The 18197-nt window shown below is 34.2% G+C and overlaps 3 protein-coding genes across 5 annotated transcripts; 2 read left to right on the top strand and 1 right to left on the bottom strand.

Annotated features, from left to right (window-relative positions):
- Positions 1 to 667: 667 nt before the first annotated feature.
- Positions 668 to 3728, top strand: LOC140887157 (tubulin-folding cofactor C). The gene is made up of 2 exons (XM_073294228.1): positions 668 to 1809; positions 3182 to 3728. The coding sequence occupies exon 1, from the start codon at positions 682 to 684 to the stop codon at positions 1765 to 1767; it is 1086 nt and encodes a 361-aa protein (XP_073150329.1). The 5' UTR covers positions 668 to 681; the 3' UTR covers positions 1768 to 1809; positions 3182 to 3728.
- Positions 3729 to 4305: 577 nt separating this feature from the next.
- LOC140887158 (uncharacterized) lies at positions 4306 to 6082 on the top strand. The gene has a single exon (XM_073294229.1). It carries the CDS (start codon positions 4892 to 4894, stop codon positions 5885 to 5887), a length of 996 nt encoding a protein of 331 aa, XP_073150330.1. The 5' UTR covers positions 4306 to 4891; the 3' UTR covers positions 5888 to 6082.
- Positions 6083 to 7584: 1502 nt separating this feature from the next.
- On the bottom strand, positions 7585 to 13989 carry LOC140887156 (probable LRR receptor-like serine/threonine-protein kinase At5g10290). Of its 3 annotated transcripts, XM_073294227.1 has the most exons (13): positions 13939 to 13989; positions 13566 to 13798; positions 12588 to 12725; positions 11619 to 11748; positions 11407 to 11478; positions 10835 to 10978; positions 10697 to 10768; positions 10504 to 10569; positions 10358 to 10422; positions 10052 to 10198; positions 9506 to 9847; positions 8448 to 8842; positions 7585 to 8228 (listed from the first exon to the last, which is right to left on the bottom strand). In XM_073294227.1, the coding sequence occupies exons 3-13, from the start codon at positions 12667 to 12669 to the stop codon at positions 7914 to 7916; spliced, it is 1830 nt and encodes a 609-aa protein (XP_073150328.1). In that variant the 5' UTR covers positions 12670 to 12725; positions 13566 to 13798; positions 13939 to 13989; the 3' UTR covers positions 7585 to 7913. The 3 variants fall into 3 exon arrangements, with proteins under 3 accessions (XP_073150328.1, XP_073150326.1, XP_073150327.1); XM_073294225.1 differs by lacking the exon at positions 13939 to 13989 and having other exon boundaries at positions 13470 to 13573; XM_073294226.1 differs by lacking the exons at positions 13566 to 13798; positions 13939 to 13989 and adding an exon at positions 13269 to 13460.
- Positions 13990 to 18197: the final 4208 nt, after the last annotated feature.

The following is an 18197-nucleotide window of genomic DNA, read 5'->3' as shown; positions in this document are numbered from 1 at the left end:
GATTCAAAGGAAAAAGAACAGATGAAGTAAATATGATGGTTTATGAATTATGATAGGGAAAATAAATTATTAAGGCACCGTTTGATAGACATTATTATTAATCTATGTATAATTTATTTCATTAAATCTCGCGTTTTTTTCGTCATATTATTTATCCATCGATTAATTATTAATTTTACATCAATCAAATCATTAATAATTTATCTTACATCAATCAAATCATTGAATTTAAATTATCATATTATCCCTTATAAATAATATTATTTTATATTTTAAATAATTTTAAAAAAACAAAATAGTAATTTATCATTTTAATATAAAATTTAATCAATCAAATCAAATATATTATAATCTATCAATCAAATCCAATACTATATTAACTATCATTTATTATTTATTTTTTAATGCTTTATATTACTTAACTATGTATTATTTATCACATTACTCAAACCAAACGACCCAAACGATTCTAATCTAAACAATTTTTAATATCAAAAAAAAAAAAAATCTAAACAATTTTTTAGAAATTTAAATTTGTTGAATAACATATTTTCAAATAACATTGGTACAAAATTATTGGTTCAGTGAGGTATTTGATTTTCCCACTAATTATGTTAATTTTTTTTAATATATATATTTTGAATATTTTGGTAAATGTTTTCAGGGTTCAGTGTCGCTGAAATGGAAGAAAGCAAAGTTCCCTCCGATCCATCTTTACAGGCGACGGCCGGAGCAACCTCCGCCGCTGCCGAAACCCTCGATCGGAAGCATGCGTCGATGCTGGAGCGCCTATCCAATCGCCACCAGGCACGTCTTGCCGAAAAATCGCAGCTGAATTCCATCACCTCTCCTTCCTTTGAGTCCACTCAATCCTTCCTCTCTCAATTCTCCCAATCCAAGCTTTCCATCGACTCCCATCTCTCCCGGATCCGGCAAGAACCCGACCCGGCTCTCAAACCCCAACTCAACTCCATCTCCTCGGAAATCTCCGCCCTCGAAAAGCTCGTTGCTGAGAATTCCTACTTTCTGCCACCCTACGAGCTCCGCACATGCCTCAACACCGTCGACCAACTCAAACAAGAACTCGATGACGTCAGCTCCCTCGTCATACCCAGGAAGAAATTCTCCTTCAAGAATAAACCCGCCCCCGCCCATAAAACCGTAAACAGCCCCGTCTGTGAAACCGAGGAAAAGCAGAATGTAAATTTGGGAAAGTTTAGATTTTCGGATTCATTGGTTGCTCAGGGATTTAAGGGCATTGCAAAAGGTACGTTAGTGAAGAAATTCGTCGCCGAGGAGTCGCGGGATATGAACGAAGAGTTCACGCTCTCGGATTTGAGGGAATGTCAGGTTGGATTGATGGGGTGTTTAAGGTCTTTGTTCGTTGATAAGCTGATTAACTGCAAGGTTTATGTTGGGGCAGTGATGGGTTCCGTTTTGATCGAGGGAGTCGAGGGGTGTGTATTTGTATTAGCATCACACCAGATTCGGATTCATGATGCCAAAAATTGTGACTTTTATCTTCGAGTGAGGAGTAGACCTATAATTGAGGATAGCCATGGGGTTAGATTTGCACCCTATTGTTTGAATTATGAAGGAATCGAGGCTGACCTTAAGGAGGCTAATCTTGGTGAGGAGACAGGGAATTGGACAAAGGTGGATGATTTTTGCTGGTTAAGGGCTGTGCAATCTCCGAATTGGTCGATCCTGCCGGAAAATGAGCGAACTGGGGTGGTGGATGTTTCAAATTGGGAACACTTGGAGTAAGCGCAGTGCAGCGTTCTCTTTTTGGAGGATGTGTCATGTGTGGTAGAGTAAGTTCTTTTGGTTGTGCTTGAATTCTTTGTAACCAAATGCCAAATTGGAGGTATTTAGGTTTCATTTTTGGTTCAAAATTGGTTCTTTAATTCTTGGAGTTGGTTTTTGTTGAATTTGCATGATTTTATGTTGTACTAGTAAGTTTATCTCGATATGGAAATTATCTTTTCCACTTTCTTCTTTTTGTTAGTCATATTTCTATGATTAATTTGCCATCAAATGTGTTTAATGGTGATTAATTCTGAGATTTTGAAAATTATATTGCACTACTTCATGTTCTTCATCTGAATTTTTATTTGTAATCCGAGTCAGCTTCTCACATAAGACATTATTTGTGATAATGGGAAGGATTTGCTTTTTATTTTTGAATTTGTAACTGGAGAATCCATATGAAGTTATATTAACAAACACATATGAGCATTGTGCATTTGTGCTTTTGGTACAAGGCTTCGATTTCTCTCACATTTTGTGTCTGAATGGATTTTGGAGCTGTAAACGACCATCAATGTTCAAAATATGTGTTACGGGCTTTCTTTATTTACTGATAATTGTAGTTTTGATTGAGTGTGTTCCTTGCATTGGACTAGGCAGCAGCAACCGTTCTATTACTTCTATTAATCTAACAAGCTGGTTTCCTTCACTTCGATTACGGGGTCAAAAATTGTGTGTGGGTGTGCTTATGTTCTATCATTCCAGAGACTGGATGATTAGTTCCATAGTTGTAAGTTTATGGATTGGCTGCTTTTCGTTAGTCCCTTTTGTATTTGCTTTCTGTTTTGATTATTTATTCCTTGTGTGATAAGTGATACATATGATTTACCTTTATTCGCTTGATCGCTTCGCATTACAAAAGCAGTGAGATATAATGAGAGACCAGTATTCTCGCTTGTTGCTAGGTTTGTATTGTTTCCACAACAATCCTAAGTTGAAATTAGAGTCACTGAATCACACAATGTAATGACAGTATATTGTGTTACCAATGTTCTTGAGAACTACTTAACCTTAGAATTTGCTCTTTCCCCGTTAATCAAAGCGGGCATCCTTGTAGTTGATGCACCAGTAAGAGCTTCAGTGCTATATAATACAACAACATGATCTTATCGATCTGAATTCTCTCTAATTCATGTTTCAGCTCGAGTTTTATTGCTTATTTTCGCGCATTTGAGGTAGATACGTGCTTAATGTGGATGGACCGTTAACTTGTTTCTTGAGCTTATGACATGTCCATGTGTTTCATTACCCCTCAACCTGTTTCTTGGCAAGGAGAGAGATCAAAAGAGCATGTGGTTTGAGGGTATTTTCATTTGGTTTTTTTTTTTTTTTTCATTTTATTTATTTTGGGTTTTTGATTCGCTCTACAGAGACCCAGTACAGTGTGGGTAAGAGTGCGCGAAGCCTTGTATGAGCGATTGTCACTTGGTATTAGTATTAGCCTAGGTATGGCTATTTGTACTCTTTTCTTTTTTTTCTTTTTTTTTAAATTGCTTCATTTGTCCCACTCATGTAACCTGCATCTCATTTTTCATTCGGTCAAAATATTATAGTCTAGCTTTCATATTTAATTAAATTTTTTTTGCACTTTTACCAATTTACTCCTATTACATTTATATCATTAACTATGTGTACAATTATTTTGTCTTATTAAAATATTTATTAAATAAGAGTAAAAATAAAAATTGCTTTAAAAAATTTAATTTTCCTAATGCGTTTGGAGGAGTAATAAATTTTTCATTCATTCAAAAAGAATCGGGTGGAGAAGACACCAAGGGAAATAGCACAAGGACATGTTTTCGGTGCGCTTGAAATTTGCTTGCAATGATGGAAAGTGGGCCACATTAATTAATTTCTTTTGCACTTGGATGGAGATAAGGGATTTCGAATCCACTCACTTATTGGTTTGTTTGGTTTATAGTTTTAAAAAGTTTGAATAAGTTCCGTATAATCTTTCTTAAGCTCGAAATTTCCTGAAACGTTTGTTTTCAAATTCAAAAGTGGTCAGATTATATATCGAACATATTAAGCGTCATTAAATATGATTAGGTGTAACTTTCAACACTTTATTAAATAAAAACGTTGACTAAGTTCCTATTTGCACTAATACTTGGAGGCATTCACATATCTTTTTAACGTTTTGGAAGAATTAATTTTCAAAAAAGTAGGTAATGGGGTGTATTTTTGTATCTTAAAATGAGACCCAAAAAAAAATAGTTTATTCTTTAAAATGTTAATTGGAACCTAGCCTCATTAGAGCATGCTGATTGACGCTAGCAAGCGTATATTTAAATCAGTCTATCTAATATATCTCTCACAGTTATATGGGTTCTTTTTATTTCTTCACACAAAATATCACAAAATATTTGGGACAAATTAATATTCAATACATGGATAGGGTTAGTTCGATACTACTTTTGTGGTATTACTCAAGTCGTTGATCAAATAAACATACAAAAACACGTGTAATCTCTTATAATCATTAGATAAATACTTAGGGTGGGATAGATCAATGATATTACAGCCCGAGTCTATGCTGCCATTCGAAGACACTGTCCAAAGAGCAATACAACGGACCCGATCTCTTGCAAATCAATAGTTGATGCTAGTATCCGTCTGTCAGCATAGACAGACCCGATATCACATAATTCATAATTTCGAAGAGTCAGATCCCAAAATATCAATAGATAGCACACAATTCATAAGTTCGAGAGAATCGATCCCCAAATAACTATAACTAAACAATAAAAGAGTGACAGAGGTATACATTTTTTGCTTTTGGATCTAGCACGCTCAACATCATCGTTGGATCAAGTGGACTCGAGGATTATGTGATGCAAGCAGACATCTTCCAGGCATGGACACAAGTTTTATGTAATGTCGCACTTGGACACGTGTGGATTCCCCACTATGATTTGTTTACTTCCACAACCCCATTCAAACTTAGACAAATTCAGCGTACCCAAACCCTATCCCCTTCTTTCTTTCTTTTTTTCTTTCTCCATTTCGCACAGCGCATACTTTTCAGTGGCTTTCCCCCGCCACCGCCGTCACCTCCGCAGCTCCGCTCCCCTCTGCTCAGATGGGAAGCTCTCCCGATCCTCTCACAAACCTTTCCGCAGTCCAATCCCGTATGGACGCACTCCATAAGTTCCTCTCCCATTCAGTCAACTCCGGCACTCTACTGGGTCAACCCCAGATGGACATGATTTCTTCCGAGATCAATTCCGCCATCCGCCAGATCATCGTCAATGGCGCCGCCCTTTTGTCCTCCTCTCAGTTTTTCACGATTCACAACCAAATGAAGGAGGAAATCCCGGATCCCATTAAAGATTCCAAGTCTCAGATCCATGTGGACGATGGGTTTGATGATTTCGAGATAGTTGAGCTGGATGCTGTGGAGTTGTTGGCGGAGCATGTTCATTTCTGTGAGATATGTGGGAAAGGGTTCAAGCGCGACGCCAATCTACGGATGCATATGAGGGCACACGGGAATCAGTTCAAGACCCCGGAAGCTTTGTCGAAGCCTGAAAAAGGTGGAGTCTTGGCCCCGCGGAGGATGAGATTCTCATGCCCTTACGTGGGCTGTAACAGGAACAAGCAGCACAAGAAGTTCAGACCCCTGAAAAGTGTCATCTGTGTGAAGAATCACTTCAAGAGGAGCCACTGCCCCAAGGTTTACTCCTGCAATCGTTGCAACAAGAAGAGTTTCTCTGTCGTGGCTGATTTGAAGAGCCACTTGAAGCATTGTGGGGAAAGCAAGTGGCGGTGTTCTTGCGGGACTAGTTTCTCGCGCAAGGATAAGTTGTTCGGGCACATAGTGTTGTTCGAGGGCCATATGCCGGCCATGGCGGATGAAGACGACCAGGAGAATGGCAAGAGTGCAGCTGCCTCGATGGAGGATGATGATGATGATGATGGGATCAATGGTGAATCCAAGGATGAGAATGGTCTTTTTGATGGAATGTTGTTCGATGGATTGGGCCCGATTGACGATTATTGCTTTCAGGATTTGCTGAATTCTCCTAATTCTTTGAACACTATTGGTTCTGGGATCGAGGGGTTCTTTAACTTTTGATGACTATGATGATGATGATAAAACTTTCTTGTTACATAGAAGTTTTTTATCTTTTTGTAGGAGTATATGTACATGGGTTTCTTGTATTCTTTGCTGTACCAATAGTATGTTTGTTAGCTGCTGATTGATTCTAGTACCACTTCTTATGATTCCGCAATAAAATTTGAGGCCTCTCGGTTCGGGCCCTTTTCTTGATTCAGATTTTTGCGGGGTTGTATGTATATATGTTGTGTTTGATCACAAGAAAGGCTTCACAAATGACTCGAGTAAGGATTAGTTAAGAAAGGATCCATTTGAGTTATGTTACGTGTACATGTTCGGTTATATATACAATAACACAGATATATTTGTAACTTTAAGGATAACACTTGTGATCTAGTGTGTAACAAAAGAGACAGTACTTTTGGATCCATGTTTGAGCTTTGCCTGATGATTCTTGATTCGACTTTTTATTTGTGGATTACAATTTTCGTATACCTTTTTTTTATAATTTGAGAATTCGTAGACGCTATTTTTCAATGTGAACTGGATAAATCTTCGAACCAACGTAGTACCTTGCAAACTACAATAATCAGATACATCGCGCATGACTAGTCAAAGATCGAATCCCTGACTTCTGTCTAAACGCTCACCTAATTTACCAACTTAAACATTCCTCAATCACAATTTTCGTATATGTTTTTTTTAGAGGTATTTTTTCGTATATGATCAAGTCATGGGGTTGATTGCACGTAGAGATGGTGTGGAGGGATCTTGAATTGTTAATGTATAGCAGTGGGAATATGCGTTGCAGGGTTGACTTGGTTGGTCTATGTCCTTCGTTAATTACAAATAGAAAATGGATATATACATTGACAGACCACTTGTGTTTTCCACCATAAAGCACAACTCCCAATACCCACTTGTTTGCAAAATACTATTTTTAAAGTTTCATGGGATTTATTTTCGGTAGACAAGTAGGTCCGATTTATAAATGATTTGATCATAAAATTTAACAAGATTTCTGTAAAAAAAAAATAATTCAGATAATTGAAGTAAATTATGTATAACAATATTTTCCCAAACTTCCATTTTATCAGCTTATTTAGATCCCAGGAAAAATCAAAATAAATTGACCAATATTTTTGTAAAATCAATTATCACTTATCAGTTTATCCAAAATCAAAAAAAAAAACAAAGAAGTAAAATATTAACTTAAACTGGAAGCAGATTTATATGATTAAAATCAACGTCCTATTAAAAGTATTAAGATGTATGTGCAAATATATTGATTAAAAAAATTAAAATTTCAATTGTTATTATGATTATTATTAGGAAAAATTAGTCATGCACTATCAATATTTTATAATATTGAAATAAATTAAATAACTTTGGACATATACTTATAAAACATTTTTATAAAATTATTTTTTAAATTTTTTTTATAAAATGCTTTAAAAGTTGTTTTAATAATAAATATGTATTTGAACAACTATTTTATAAAAAAAAAAAATTTAACATTTCAAAAATAATGTTGTTCATTTTGTTTTTCATAATTTCATTATAAAAACATCTAAAAACATTTTTCAAGTGCTTTAAAAACTATATTGAAAAACATTCTTTAAAAAATATTTTTCAAAAGCATTTTACAAAATATTTGTCCAAACACATACTTTAAGTTTTTTTGCACTTATAAAACACTAAAAACGTTTTTAAAGTACATGTCCAAACAGAACCATAGTCATCCAATTAATCTCTCAAATTGTAAGAGAGAGTCATTCCCAATTGCCAAAAATCTTGGGGCGAGGCGAAAATAGTGACATGTTCAAGTAACTTCGAACAGAAAACTACACAGAACCTCATACAACATAAAGGTTATATGTAAAAAGAAAACCTTGAGGATGGATACTGAACAAAACCCATTCATTCCCCCACCTTCAAATTTGGAAGAAGTAAGGGAGCCACCATAACACAGCTATAATGTGACTATAATTATATATGTGCTTACCACACGAAATTTGGGCACTAGTTCGTATCACCTTATCAGCTATCGCCCACCGGACAATTCAATGGCGTCTTGGTTGTATATGGAATCTTCTCCCCAGTCAAATCTTCTGTGTAACCTCTCGTATTCTTGCCTCCTCGTGACTTCCACGTGCTGCCATTCTTCCCACCTCTCCGCGAGCCCTTCTCCTTCAAGCATTCGAACAACCTCAGACATTGTTGGCCGGTCATCTGGTGAGGCTTGAGTACATAGCAATGCCACCTGAATCATCATCTCCACTTCATGAATGTTGTAGTTTTGGTCCAAGTTGCAGTCGACAATGCCATCCAGCCTTCTTTCACGCTGAAGTTTCTTCACCTATGAGGCGAATTAACATAGAAGGTGGTTTAAATAGGGATTTGCAATAAATACAAGAGAAGATCTAACATGTTCTACTTAACAGATGGAATGCAAAACATACAAGCATAAAAGTTATAAAATTTTTTTTGTTAAAATGGTGATAACTGGAAATTCAAAGCATGACCATGCACGAAATAAGGTAATATATAGTATAAAACTTAGATGTTGATGCCTTACATGGTCAAGCAGCAAGACATCATCCTCTTCTTCCAAGCGCGAGAAGTCTATAGCTCGTTGGCCAGTTACGAGCTCTAAAAGTGTTATCCCGTACCCAAAAACATCGGTCTTTTCTGATGATTTCCCAGTGGACAAGTATTCAGGAGCTATGTGGCCCATTGTGCCACGAACCTGAGTTGTAACATTCGTTTTTCTCACATCAACCAATTTTGCCAAGCCAAAATCACCAACAACAGCATCAAAATCTTCATCCAGCAACACATTGGCCGCTTTAACATCCCGATGAATGATTTTAGGATTACAGTGTTCGTGGAGGTACTCCAATCCACGTGCAGTTCCCAGTGCCACCCGTTTTCGAGTAGGCCAATCCAAGATAGGCTCTCCAGGTTTGAGATCTGTTTAGAGATCCCAAAATAATCTACAATATTATTAATATTGTCGTTTTACAAATAAACATAAGACTGCAAGTTTAGTAGGTTCATCTAATATTTTACTATTAAGTTATCTTCTTTTTTAATTGATGTAACAAGCCTAAAAAAGTTTTAGCTTTTGCATCATGTTTAGAGAATCTAATCTGATTATGATTTTATTAAAAATTTCTTGCTTCCTCTTTCCGTTTCTACCCTATCCCCTTCTACCTGTTGTTTCCTCTGTTCTCATCCCCATTGTTTTCTCCTCTTTTCCCTACATCATCAAAGTTCTACCATCAAATTATATGATGGATAAGGGATCAATAATATTTCATTCACAAGGTTTGATTTGAATTACAGGCACACGACCCCCCCTTCGAAAAACACCTCAAACCTTGCTGCCTCTGTCCCTCAACCCCTTTTCCCACTTATTCTCACTGCCATGACAATTAATATAGATTATTTGCTCTGCACCGCCTCTATGATCAACTATCACCGTGTCAAAACCTTTTTAAAAGAAAAAATAAAAAGCATTCAAAACCATGTCTAGTCATTGACATAAAAGCAAAGATGCAGACTATGTCATCATTCTCAAAGTCACCAATGAAAATCACTCTTAGCTAGGTATCAAATCAAATAAGATAATACCTCGTAGCCGAGAGGCAACACTCAGGTTTTGCATAAACGGGTAAACCAAAAGGCGCTCAGTTGGGGTGGTGCAAAAGCCGATCAGTCGTAAAAGGTTTCTGTGAACAGCCACACTTATCATCTCAACTTCACGCTGGAATGCTGTATCCCCTCCAGGACTCTCAAAATCAGTCAAACGTTTAACTGCAACTTTGGTGTTATCAGCAAGCACTCCTTTATAAACCTTTCCAAAACCTCCCTGTCCAAGAACATTTTTCTCACTGAAATTATCAGTAGCAAGCTGCAATTCTCTCCAAGAAAATCTCTTCAATTGACCAAATTCAATTCTGCGGTCAACTTCACCTGATGCAAACAGCTTAAATTTATCAAGAACTGGGCAATCTCAATCTTGAAGTTTCCGCATTCTAATCAATTGGGTCAGAGGATGGTGCATACAGTTGTTCAGGAATTTAAAAAGACAACAGTAAAATGTACCTGGGATACTAGTTTAGAAAAAATATACAAGACTGTTCCGCAATGCTCATATTTAACTATAATTAGACAAACCTGCAACATCAACGAAAACTTCTCGCCTGTAGCCTTTATGCCTACTCTTCCACAGAAATAATAGGAGCAAACCTCCGAGGATAACAATCACCAAGAGTGGAACCATAATCCCCACTATTATACCAGTTTTTGATTTACTTGAACCACCTGCCAGACAGAAATCAAGATATATTATTTTCTACTTGACCCTTTAAATGTTAAATACTGTCGAGAGACATTTCAACCTTCACTTCCATGTGCACAAAGATTAACAACCTAACACCGTATCACTAACTTGTTTGTGGGGGAAGGGAGCAATTCATGTACCTTCACTTCCACGAGCACAGAGATGGGCAGAATTAATGCCACAATTCAAGTTGTTCCCTGTAAAACTGAAAAAAGAAACTTAAGTCTAACTGATGGAAGTGGTATTTAGGAGTGTGTTTGGTTGCATAGGGGAAGAGAATCCATACTTATACTGGGAAATTTGAAATAAACTTTCAGGAATTTTCCCACTAAGATTATTTGATGCAAGCTGGCTGCAAAAGAAGGTTCGTCAGTGCAAGTAACCTGAATAAATCATTTGTTAACACATTTGCTTGCACTAAACTCCTGCTTAGGAGCTGATAGCCTGAACAGACTGTATCACACGAGATGCATACTTACATGGTAACCAAGTTTGTAAGATCGGAAAGTGATTCAGGAATTGTTCCAGATAGATTGTTTTGACTCAAAACCCTGTTCAGGTACATAATTCAGCAACAGAAAAAATATCATGGAATTACTAATAGACATGGCGCTTACAAAAATGTAAGTTTATTGAGATTGCCCAAGGAAGATGGTATTTCTCCGGTTAACTGATTATTTTCCAGATCCAACATTGTCAAGCTTGTCAAATTTCCGTACTCCTCAGGTATTTTTCCAGTTATGCCATTTCCTTGCAGTTGGCTGAGGCAAAGAGTGCAAAATTCACATAAGCCGAGTTCTCATAGCTTTTGCAATGCAGCATCTCAAGTGCATGGGAAAACACGAGTTTCCAAATATTTGTTGAAGCTCGAGACATCTCTTTCAGAAATAAAATTAATAATCGAGTGAACTAATGAGCAATTCATCATTGGTCCAGCTCCTTCATTATTTCTTTCAACAATCGCCATTGTGTATTACAAATGTTCTGAAGAATTACATATCAAACTTTCTATATTCTATGATATACAACATTTTGAAATGTTCTTGAGTCGACAGAACTTCCCACCAAATACAACAGAGAGTGAAATCCTTTGATTGTGCGTTTAATAATTTCTGTTTATCGAAAAAAAATAACTATTCATTCACATAAATCAAACACCAATTGTACAGCTGCAAGTAGCAATACTTACAGGGTTGTTAGCAGCTTCAGAATCTCAATTTTTGGTGATAAGGTTCCAGTAAATCCCATGTTTGATAATGTACTGAACGAAATGAAAGCATGCGATACTTTTAAGTTAATAATAAATTCTAAATCAACAACAAAATATTATCCAAACATCAGTGAGACAGCATCAAATAAAAAGTTTTCAAGAACATAAATAGAGATTACAACATTTCTTACACTGTCGTCACATTAGGACCGTCACATATAACTCTGGACCAAGTGCAAGGATTTACTAGATTCGGATTCCAATCCTTGAGCTGGTCATTAGAAGCATTGAGCGAATTTTTCAAAGAAATAAGAGCATCTCCTGCGAAAGTACACAAGAACCTGAGTTATTTCCTGTATTGGTCTAACAACCCAACCAAGAGCCCGAGCCCATTAAAAAGATACTCATCAGCAGGAGAAATTTAGGAAAACTCAAGTCAATTTCTGTTGGTAAACTTTTATTTATTTCTCTGCTTTCAAATAAGTATAATCTGGGAATAAATTAGGAAGTAGATTAAGAAGTCATGATTTTAGGAAATCTTACACTATTATCTATCCTAGCAAAACACATAGCAAGATGAACACAAAGAATGACCGAAGTGGTGGCCTCTGTTAAAAAGCACGGCATGTGGGTCAATGAAACATTTTGATTTTCCAATTGTAGTGGTTCAACAAGCATCATTTGAATGAGGTAAATGGTGATTCATTTGGTACTCAGCTAAGGCCAGTGGAAAGGGAAAAAATGATCCCATCGCAACGCTCACATATACGACCCAATTCTTCACAGCAGTTCCGATCATTAGAATCAGATTAGTTTCTCCCATCAGTATGAAAAGTTAGCTTGCTTTTTTAGGCACAAACAATTTGTATTTAAAGAAGAGCATGTTGTTATGAAAAAACTAAAAACAAAAGTCGTATACTAGTTAACCTTCCCAAAATCCCCTAAAAAACTAAAACCAAAAAATCCAAGTAGAAATGCCTGTACATAAAGATGGATAAAATGCCCATTTTTGTCCTCTTTCTGCAATTGGTGGCGAAAAGTGCCTCATGTTCAAATTTCTATTAAGAATTGAAAATCCACAATAACGAATGCTGGATATCAACATGATAGCTTGACACAATCCAGTGTCCAAAGCTTAGAATATGTCATATGAATAATACCTTGTGCATCAGGGGAGACAAAATAAAACAAGCTTGCCAGCGTTAAAACTTCAATGATCAGATCCATCTCCAATATCAGCATATCAACTTACAGACAACAAAACCACCTTTGAGTTGTCTCTGAAACATAACACATTGCTGCATATACAGGCATGAGCATCCAGAAAATGACTGTTAAAGATGCAATAAATAAACTATCCAAATTCAAAGGGGCAAATGGAACCAACAAAGAAAAGAAGAAAGGAATTGAAAACAGGAAATGTTCTACATGAAGATTTTAAAATCAGATCTATATTCAAGCTAATCATCTTACAAACTACTAATAAAGGGTAAATAACCAGAATTATGCATACTGCTTATACAGCAGTGCACTAATTTGTCAATTTATATTGACAAATCATAATCATGACATACCTACTTCAACATTCATCAGACAAACATAATCATGAAAAAATGTTTCATGTCACTTCATCATCTTAGCAAATTGCAATGATTAGCCGCTGGATGACCACAAATAAAGCAATCAACTACCAGATTTTCTTCCTCTTCTTCTAAATCATGCATCCAACTCCGAACCCTTTTCTCAGTTAATAATTTAAATACCTTACTAATCTATTAATTCACATAAAGCAGAAACATTCATTGTAATCACAAAGAATAAGAAATAATCACAAATCCCACCTCATCATGTACACTAAACATATGCAAAAACACACCACGGACAAAAAATCTCCCAAGAAACAGATTTGACAAAAATATCCAAAGATTTCCAGGCAGAAAGATGCATGCTTTGGTACAATCCGTGCATAAAAAAAATCCCAGCAAAAGAGAAGAAAAAAAAAACTTCTAAGGAGTAACCGAATGATCAGAAACGGGTCTTACCACTCACAGAAGAGAATTGAAAGTAAAGAAGTTTTACTATGTACTTGAATCAAATGACAAATCTGAGACATCTCAAAATGATAACTTTCTGTATACCTTTTTTGACCATGACCCCACCGGTTATGCGTGTTAGCGGGTGAAACACCAGTACCCAGACAGACGCCACGCCACTTTCCTTCTCAAAAGCCAAAAAAAATAATAAAGGAAATAATTGGTGGGACCTGTGGCTCCAAAACAAGGCTTCGTTGCTCGTGATTCTGCCAAGAAGATCAAAAGTCCAAAAACAATAATTTGTAGATATACATCTTCGCTCTTTCCCGGAGTTCAAACTTAGAGTTCGTTTGGATTTTGTAGAGATTTTTTAAAATAAGTATTTTTAAAAGTTATAATTTTTGGCTTTTAAAAAAACTCTAATTTTGAACCAAACACCTTGTTAATTGTTTGGTCTAGCTTTTGAAACCAACGGGGCCTTAGAGACTTTTTTTCTTCCTCATTTTCAAGAAGTCATTATAAATCGTAAATTTTACTCACTCCGTCTATGTTGGTGGTGTATGTTTTCAAAACGTACGAAGAAAATGTTTAAAAAAGTACATTTTAAATATTAAGTTAATATGGAAACTATATTTTATAATTATACGAATGCAAAAGAAAATGTAACTTAAATGAGTGGAACACAATGAGTATCATTTATATATTTTTACTTTTATATATATATATATATATATATATATTTATAATTTGAATAGAGAATCGTTACGGTTGAATATTGAAAGTTACGGTTGCATCATTGAACTTTAGATACCTTATTTTATTGGACATTTGTGTCAAATATGCTACAATTCATCAATATTTATATTTGTAATATTGATCTTGTTTTTTATGTTATTACATTACATATACATATGAGCATGAATGTCCTCCATCTATCCCTCGTTTATAGCATGCATATGAAACCTTAATTATTAATTACAAGTTAAAACCATGTATACTTTAAACTATATGGGTGTGTTTGATGTTATGGATTACTAATCTATGCGTTAATAATTTTATCTAGTCTCATGTTTTTTTTGGTATATTATTTATCCATCTTTCAATTATTTATATCACATCAATAAAATCATTAATTATTTATATTACATCAATCAAATCATTAAATTTAAATTACTATATTATCCTTTATAAATAATATTATTTATATTTTATTAATTATTAAAATGATAAAATGGTAATTTACTATTTTTATATAAAATATAACCAATCAAATCAAACAAACCATAATCTATTAATCAAATCAAATCTTATATTAATTATCTTTTTTATTTATTTTTTATTACAATATATTACTTATCTCTATATTATTTATCTTATCTCTCACTCCAAACGGACCCTATATGTATTATGTTTGGACCCTATATGTATTATATTATAATAAAATATTTATGTCTGTTATTATTTTAATAATTATAATAATGAGTTGAGAATTGATTCAATATTTTATTTAAACATAAAAACTCTTGTAAGAATGTCTCACAAGCTTATTTTGTAAGACAGATCTCCTACTTCACATATAAAGAGATATTATTTTTTTTGCGAAAAATATTTCTTTTCATTTTACATATAGATTTGGTCGACCCGTCCCTTAAATAAATATCGATGTTAGATGGGTCCCTTAAATAAATATCGATGTGATCATCTAACGAGAAACTTGGCCTTATTTAAATTATATTATATGAAAAACAATTGCTTTTACCAAAATATAGAAAAATAAAATAAAATTTCATTTGCCCATTTTTTGGATGATATGATTATCAATAAAAGATAATTCAAATTTCGAAACTTTAATGGGAAATGCTAGATGTATATATTGATTTACACATTGGGTTACACACTATACATGAAATTACAAAATTATCCCTCTAATTGATTTGAAAAAAATCTTTCCAAAATACATTAAAGATATTTATGTAATTTCAAGTGCAACGTGTAACCCAACGTGTAACCCTTCGTGTACACATAGCATCACCCAACTTTAATTATAGGTGGGATAGTTTCCAGGTCTTTGCACCAAAACCCTCATAGGTGCATGAGATAGTTTCTTGTTCATCGCATTAAAATGCAAATTTAAATACATATTCCCTCTGTCCCAATTATATTGTCTACGTTTTCTTTTTTGTTTGTCCCAAATATATAGTTATATACCATATTTTTTTACACTTCTTTACTAATATACCCATATTAACTACACTTTAAAAATTGTGCAACTATATTTTAATACATTAAATAGAGATAAAATAGGAAATCTATATAAATTTTACTTTTCCAATAATTTTTTTTAATATGTGTGAAAAAGAAAAAAGGACAATATATATGGGACAGAGGGAGTATAAAATAAAAAAATAATTAATTTCCCAATAATTTATGCTTATCAAATACTCCATACGGCTCAATTTTTTTGTTTGTCTCAAATATATAAACATATATTATATTTAGTAAAAAAAATTGTGCACTCCTTTACTAATATATTCATATTAACTACATAGGGGTGTCAATTCGGATGGGTCGTGTTGGCAAAAATATTATTTAAAAATTTATCAACCCGAACTTGAACCAACCCGAAAATGGCCAACTCAAACCCGATTTTATTATTTATTTATTTATTTTTTAAAAAATAATTAAATAAAAATTCAAAAACACAATAATAATAGTAATATTTAATTTAAATTTTAATCACATAATAAAAAAATCCAAGCTTATATATAATTTAAATTTGAAAGTCTAGTTATAGAAATTTAAAGTATAGTTACTATAAAAAAATTAAAAAATCAAAATTGTACAAAATAAACATTAAATGACGAAAATCTATTATATCAATATACAATAAATTTTTTTCAAACATACAACATATAAAAAATGCAAATTTTTCTTAATTTTATATAAAAAAACAATAATAATAAAAATGTTCGGGTCAACACGAAAACATACAACATATAAAAAAGCGCAAATATTTTTTAATTTTATATTAATAATAATAATGATAATAATAAAATTGTTCGGATCAATCCAGATTGACGCTAATCCGTATAAGTTTTTGGGTTAGTTCTCAATCCAATTTGACCCGAACAAAAAAACTCTCAACCCTAACTCGATATTTTTCGGGTCGATTCGTATCGGTTTGACATTTTTGATTCATTTTTTACACTTTCAAACTATATCATGAAAATTGTGCAATCATTTCTTGAATACATAAAATATGATGTTTGTACAAATTTTATTTTCCTAATTATTTTTTATTAATCCGTGTGAAAAAACTAGATCTATATAATTGAGACATAGAGAATATAAACCAATATTCGTTATAAATATGTCCATTGAAGAAGCTAAAGTGCCTGTGGTTGCAACCCCCGGCAAACTATGCTGTCAAATTCTGCCCAACCACACCGGAAATTGGTTGAACCATTTTAAGAATTGAACGACCCCACCTCTATTCACAATCCCCCGATTATTCAATAAAATTATCTATCTATAAGATTTTTTTAAATAAGAATAATAAATACAGGATATAAAACTACACAAAAAATCCGTGACACAGTCTCGAATGTTAATTTTGTGAGAAAAATATTTTATTTAAAAAAATACTACTTTTTGACATAAAAATTATTAGTTTTTTTTATTATAACTATAGATGATACCCAACGAGTGGGTCCATCATATGTTTGAGTCCAATGGAGGCCCACAAACCAAGGACTAAGTCTAGGGTATAGCTCTAAGTGATGAAATCGGCTCATGAGGGAAGGTGGTGAAGGCGAAGCATATTGGAGTTGGAGATGTAACCAAGGGAGATGACAAAGGTGAAGATGAGCTAAGAGGTGTGCTAAGGAGTTAGAGATGATGAGCTTGTGAGTTGGGAATTAAGCCAATGATGAGCCAAGGTCCCTAGGAGTTGATGATTATGCTGGCGGAAGAGAGTAGCTAGGGTAGAACATACCTGATGTGGGTGAGCCCTTAGCTTCAGCCTCGCCTCAAGGGCGAGGTCACACTTTGAACCGCCCCGAAAAGGTAAGTCTCAGATGAACAAGCGTGTGAATCTCATTCACATGGTCCCCTACGCAATATGCGTGGTCTCCTACTTTCTTTCTTATAAATATCGGATTTGCTCACTTCATTTGCAACTCATTACTTTACTTTCGAAGGGGCGCCCAAGCTCTCCTCTTTATTTATTTATCTTCTAACTCTGATTTGAGCGTCGGAGGGGCTACGTTGGGACACCCTCCCGGCCTCTTTCTAATATTTTTTGCTGGGTTCCAGGTTCACTCCGGACTTGAAGCTTTGGGCTTAGGTTGGACCTCCAATTTTAATGAGTATCGATAGACATGATCGACTCGTCTCAGAAATAAAAATCCGTAAGACCGTTTTACAAAAAACTTACTCAAACTTAAAATTAATGGTTAAACATGATTAATAACTTAAAACATGAAAAAAATAAAATAGATCTTTTGTAACATGATCTCACGAATTTATATCCATGAAACAGGACGACTCGATATATATTTTTGATGTGAAAAATTTTGACATAAAAAAAAAATATTTTTCATCAGTTGAATTGGAAATCTATCTCACAAAATTGAATGAAATGATCTCATTGTTACTCTAGTTTTCATATTAATAATTATTTTTAGAACATTTTTTATGAGTAAAATGCAATTAGCATATAAACTACTCATTACAGAC

Source organism: Henckelia pumila, chromosome 3 (genome assembly GCF_033568475.1).
Source record: "Henckelia pumila isolate YLH828 chromosome 3, ASM3356847v2, whole genome shotgun sequence".
Classification (NCBI taxonomy): Eukaryota; Viridiplantae; Streptophyta; class Magnoliopsida; order Lamiales; family Gesneriaceae; genus Henckelia; species Henckelia pumila.
The sequence above is the reverse complement of the archived record's forward strand: the minus strand, read 5'-3'. Positions and strand labels throughout refer to the sequence as shown.

Coding starts and splice junctions, on each gene's coding strand:
- LOC140887157 (XM_073294228.1), top strand. CDS start 682: ATGGAAGAAAGCAAAGTTCCCTCCGATCCATCTTTACAGGCGACGGCC.
- LOC140887158 (XM_073294229.1), top strand. CDS start 4,892: ATGGGAAGCTCTCCCGATCCTCTCACAAACCTTTCCGCAGTCCAATCC.
- LOC140887156 (XM_073294227.1), bottom strand. CDS start 12,669: ATGCTGATATTGGAGATGGATCTGATCATTGAAGTTTTAACGCTGGCA. Junction 10,979..11,406: donor CTGAAGCTGCTAACAACCCT/GTAAGTATTGCT, acceptor TCTTTGCCTCAG/CCAACTGCAAGGAAATGGCA. Junction 10,570..10,696: donor CTTACAAACTTGGTTACCAT/GTAAGTATGCAT, acceptor CTTCTTTTGCAG/CCAGCTTGCATCAAATAATC.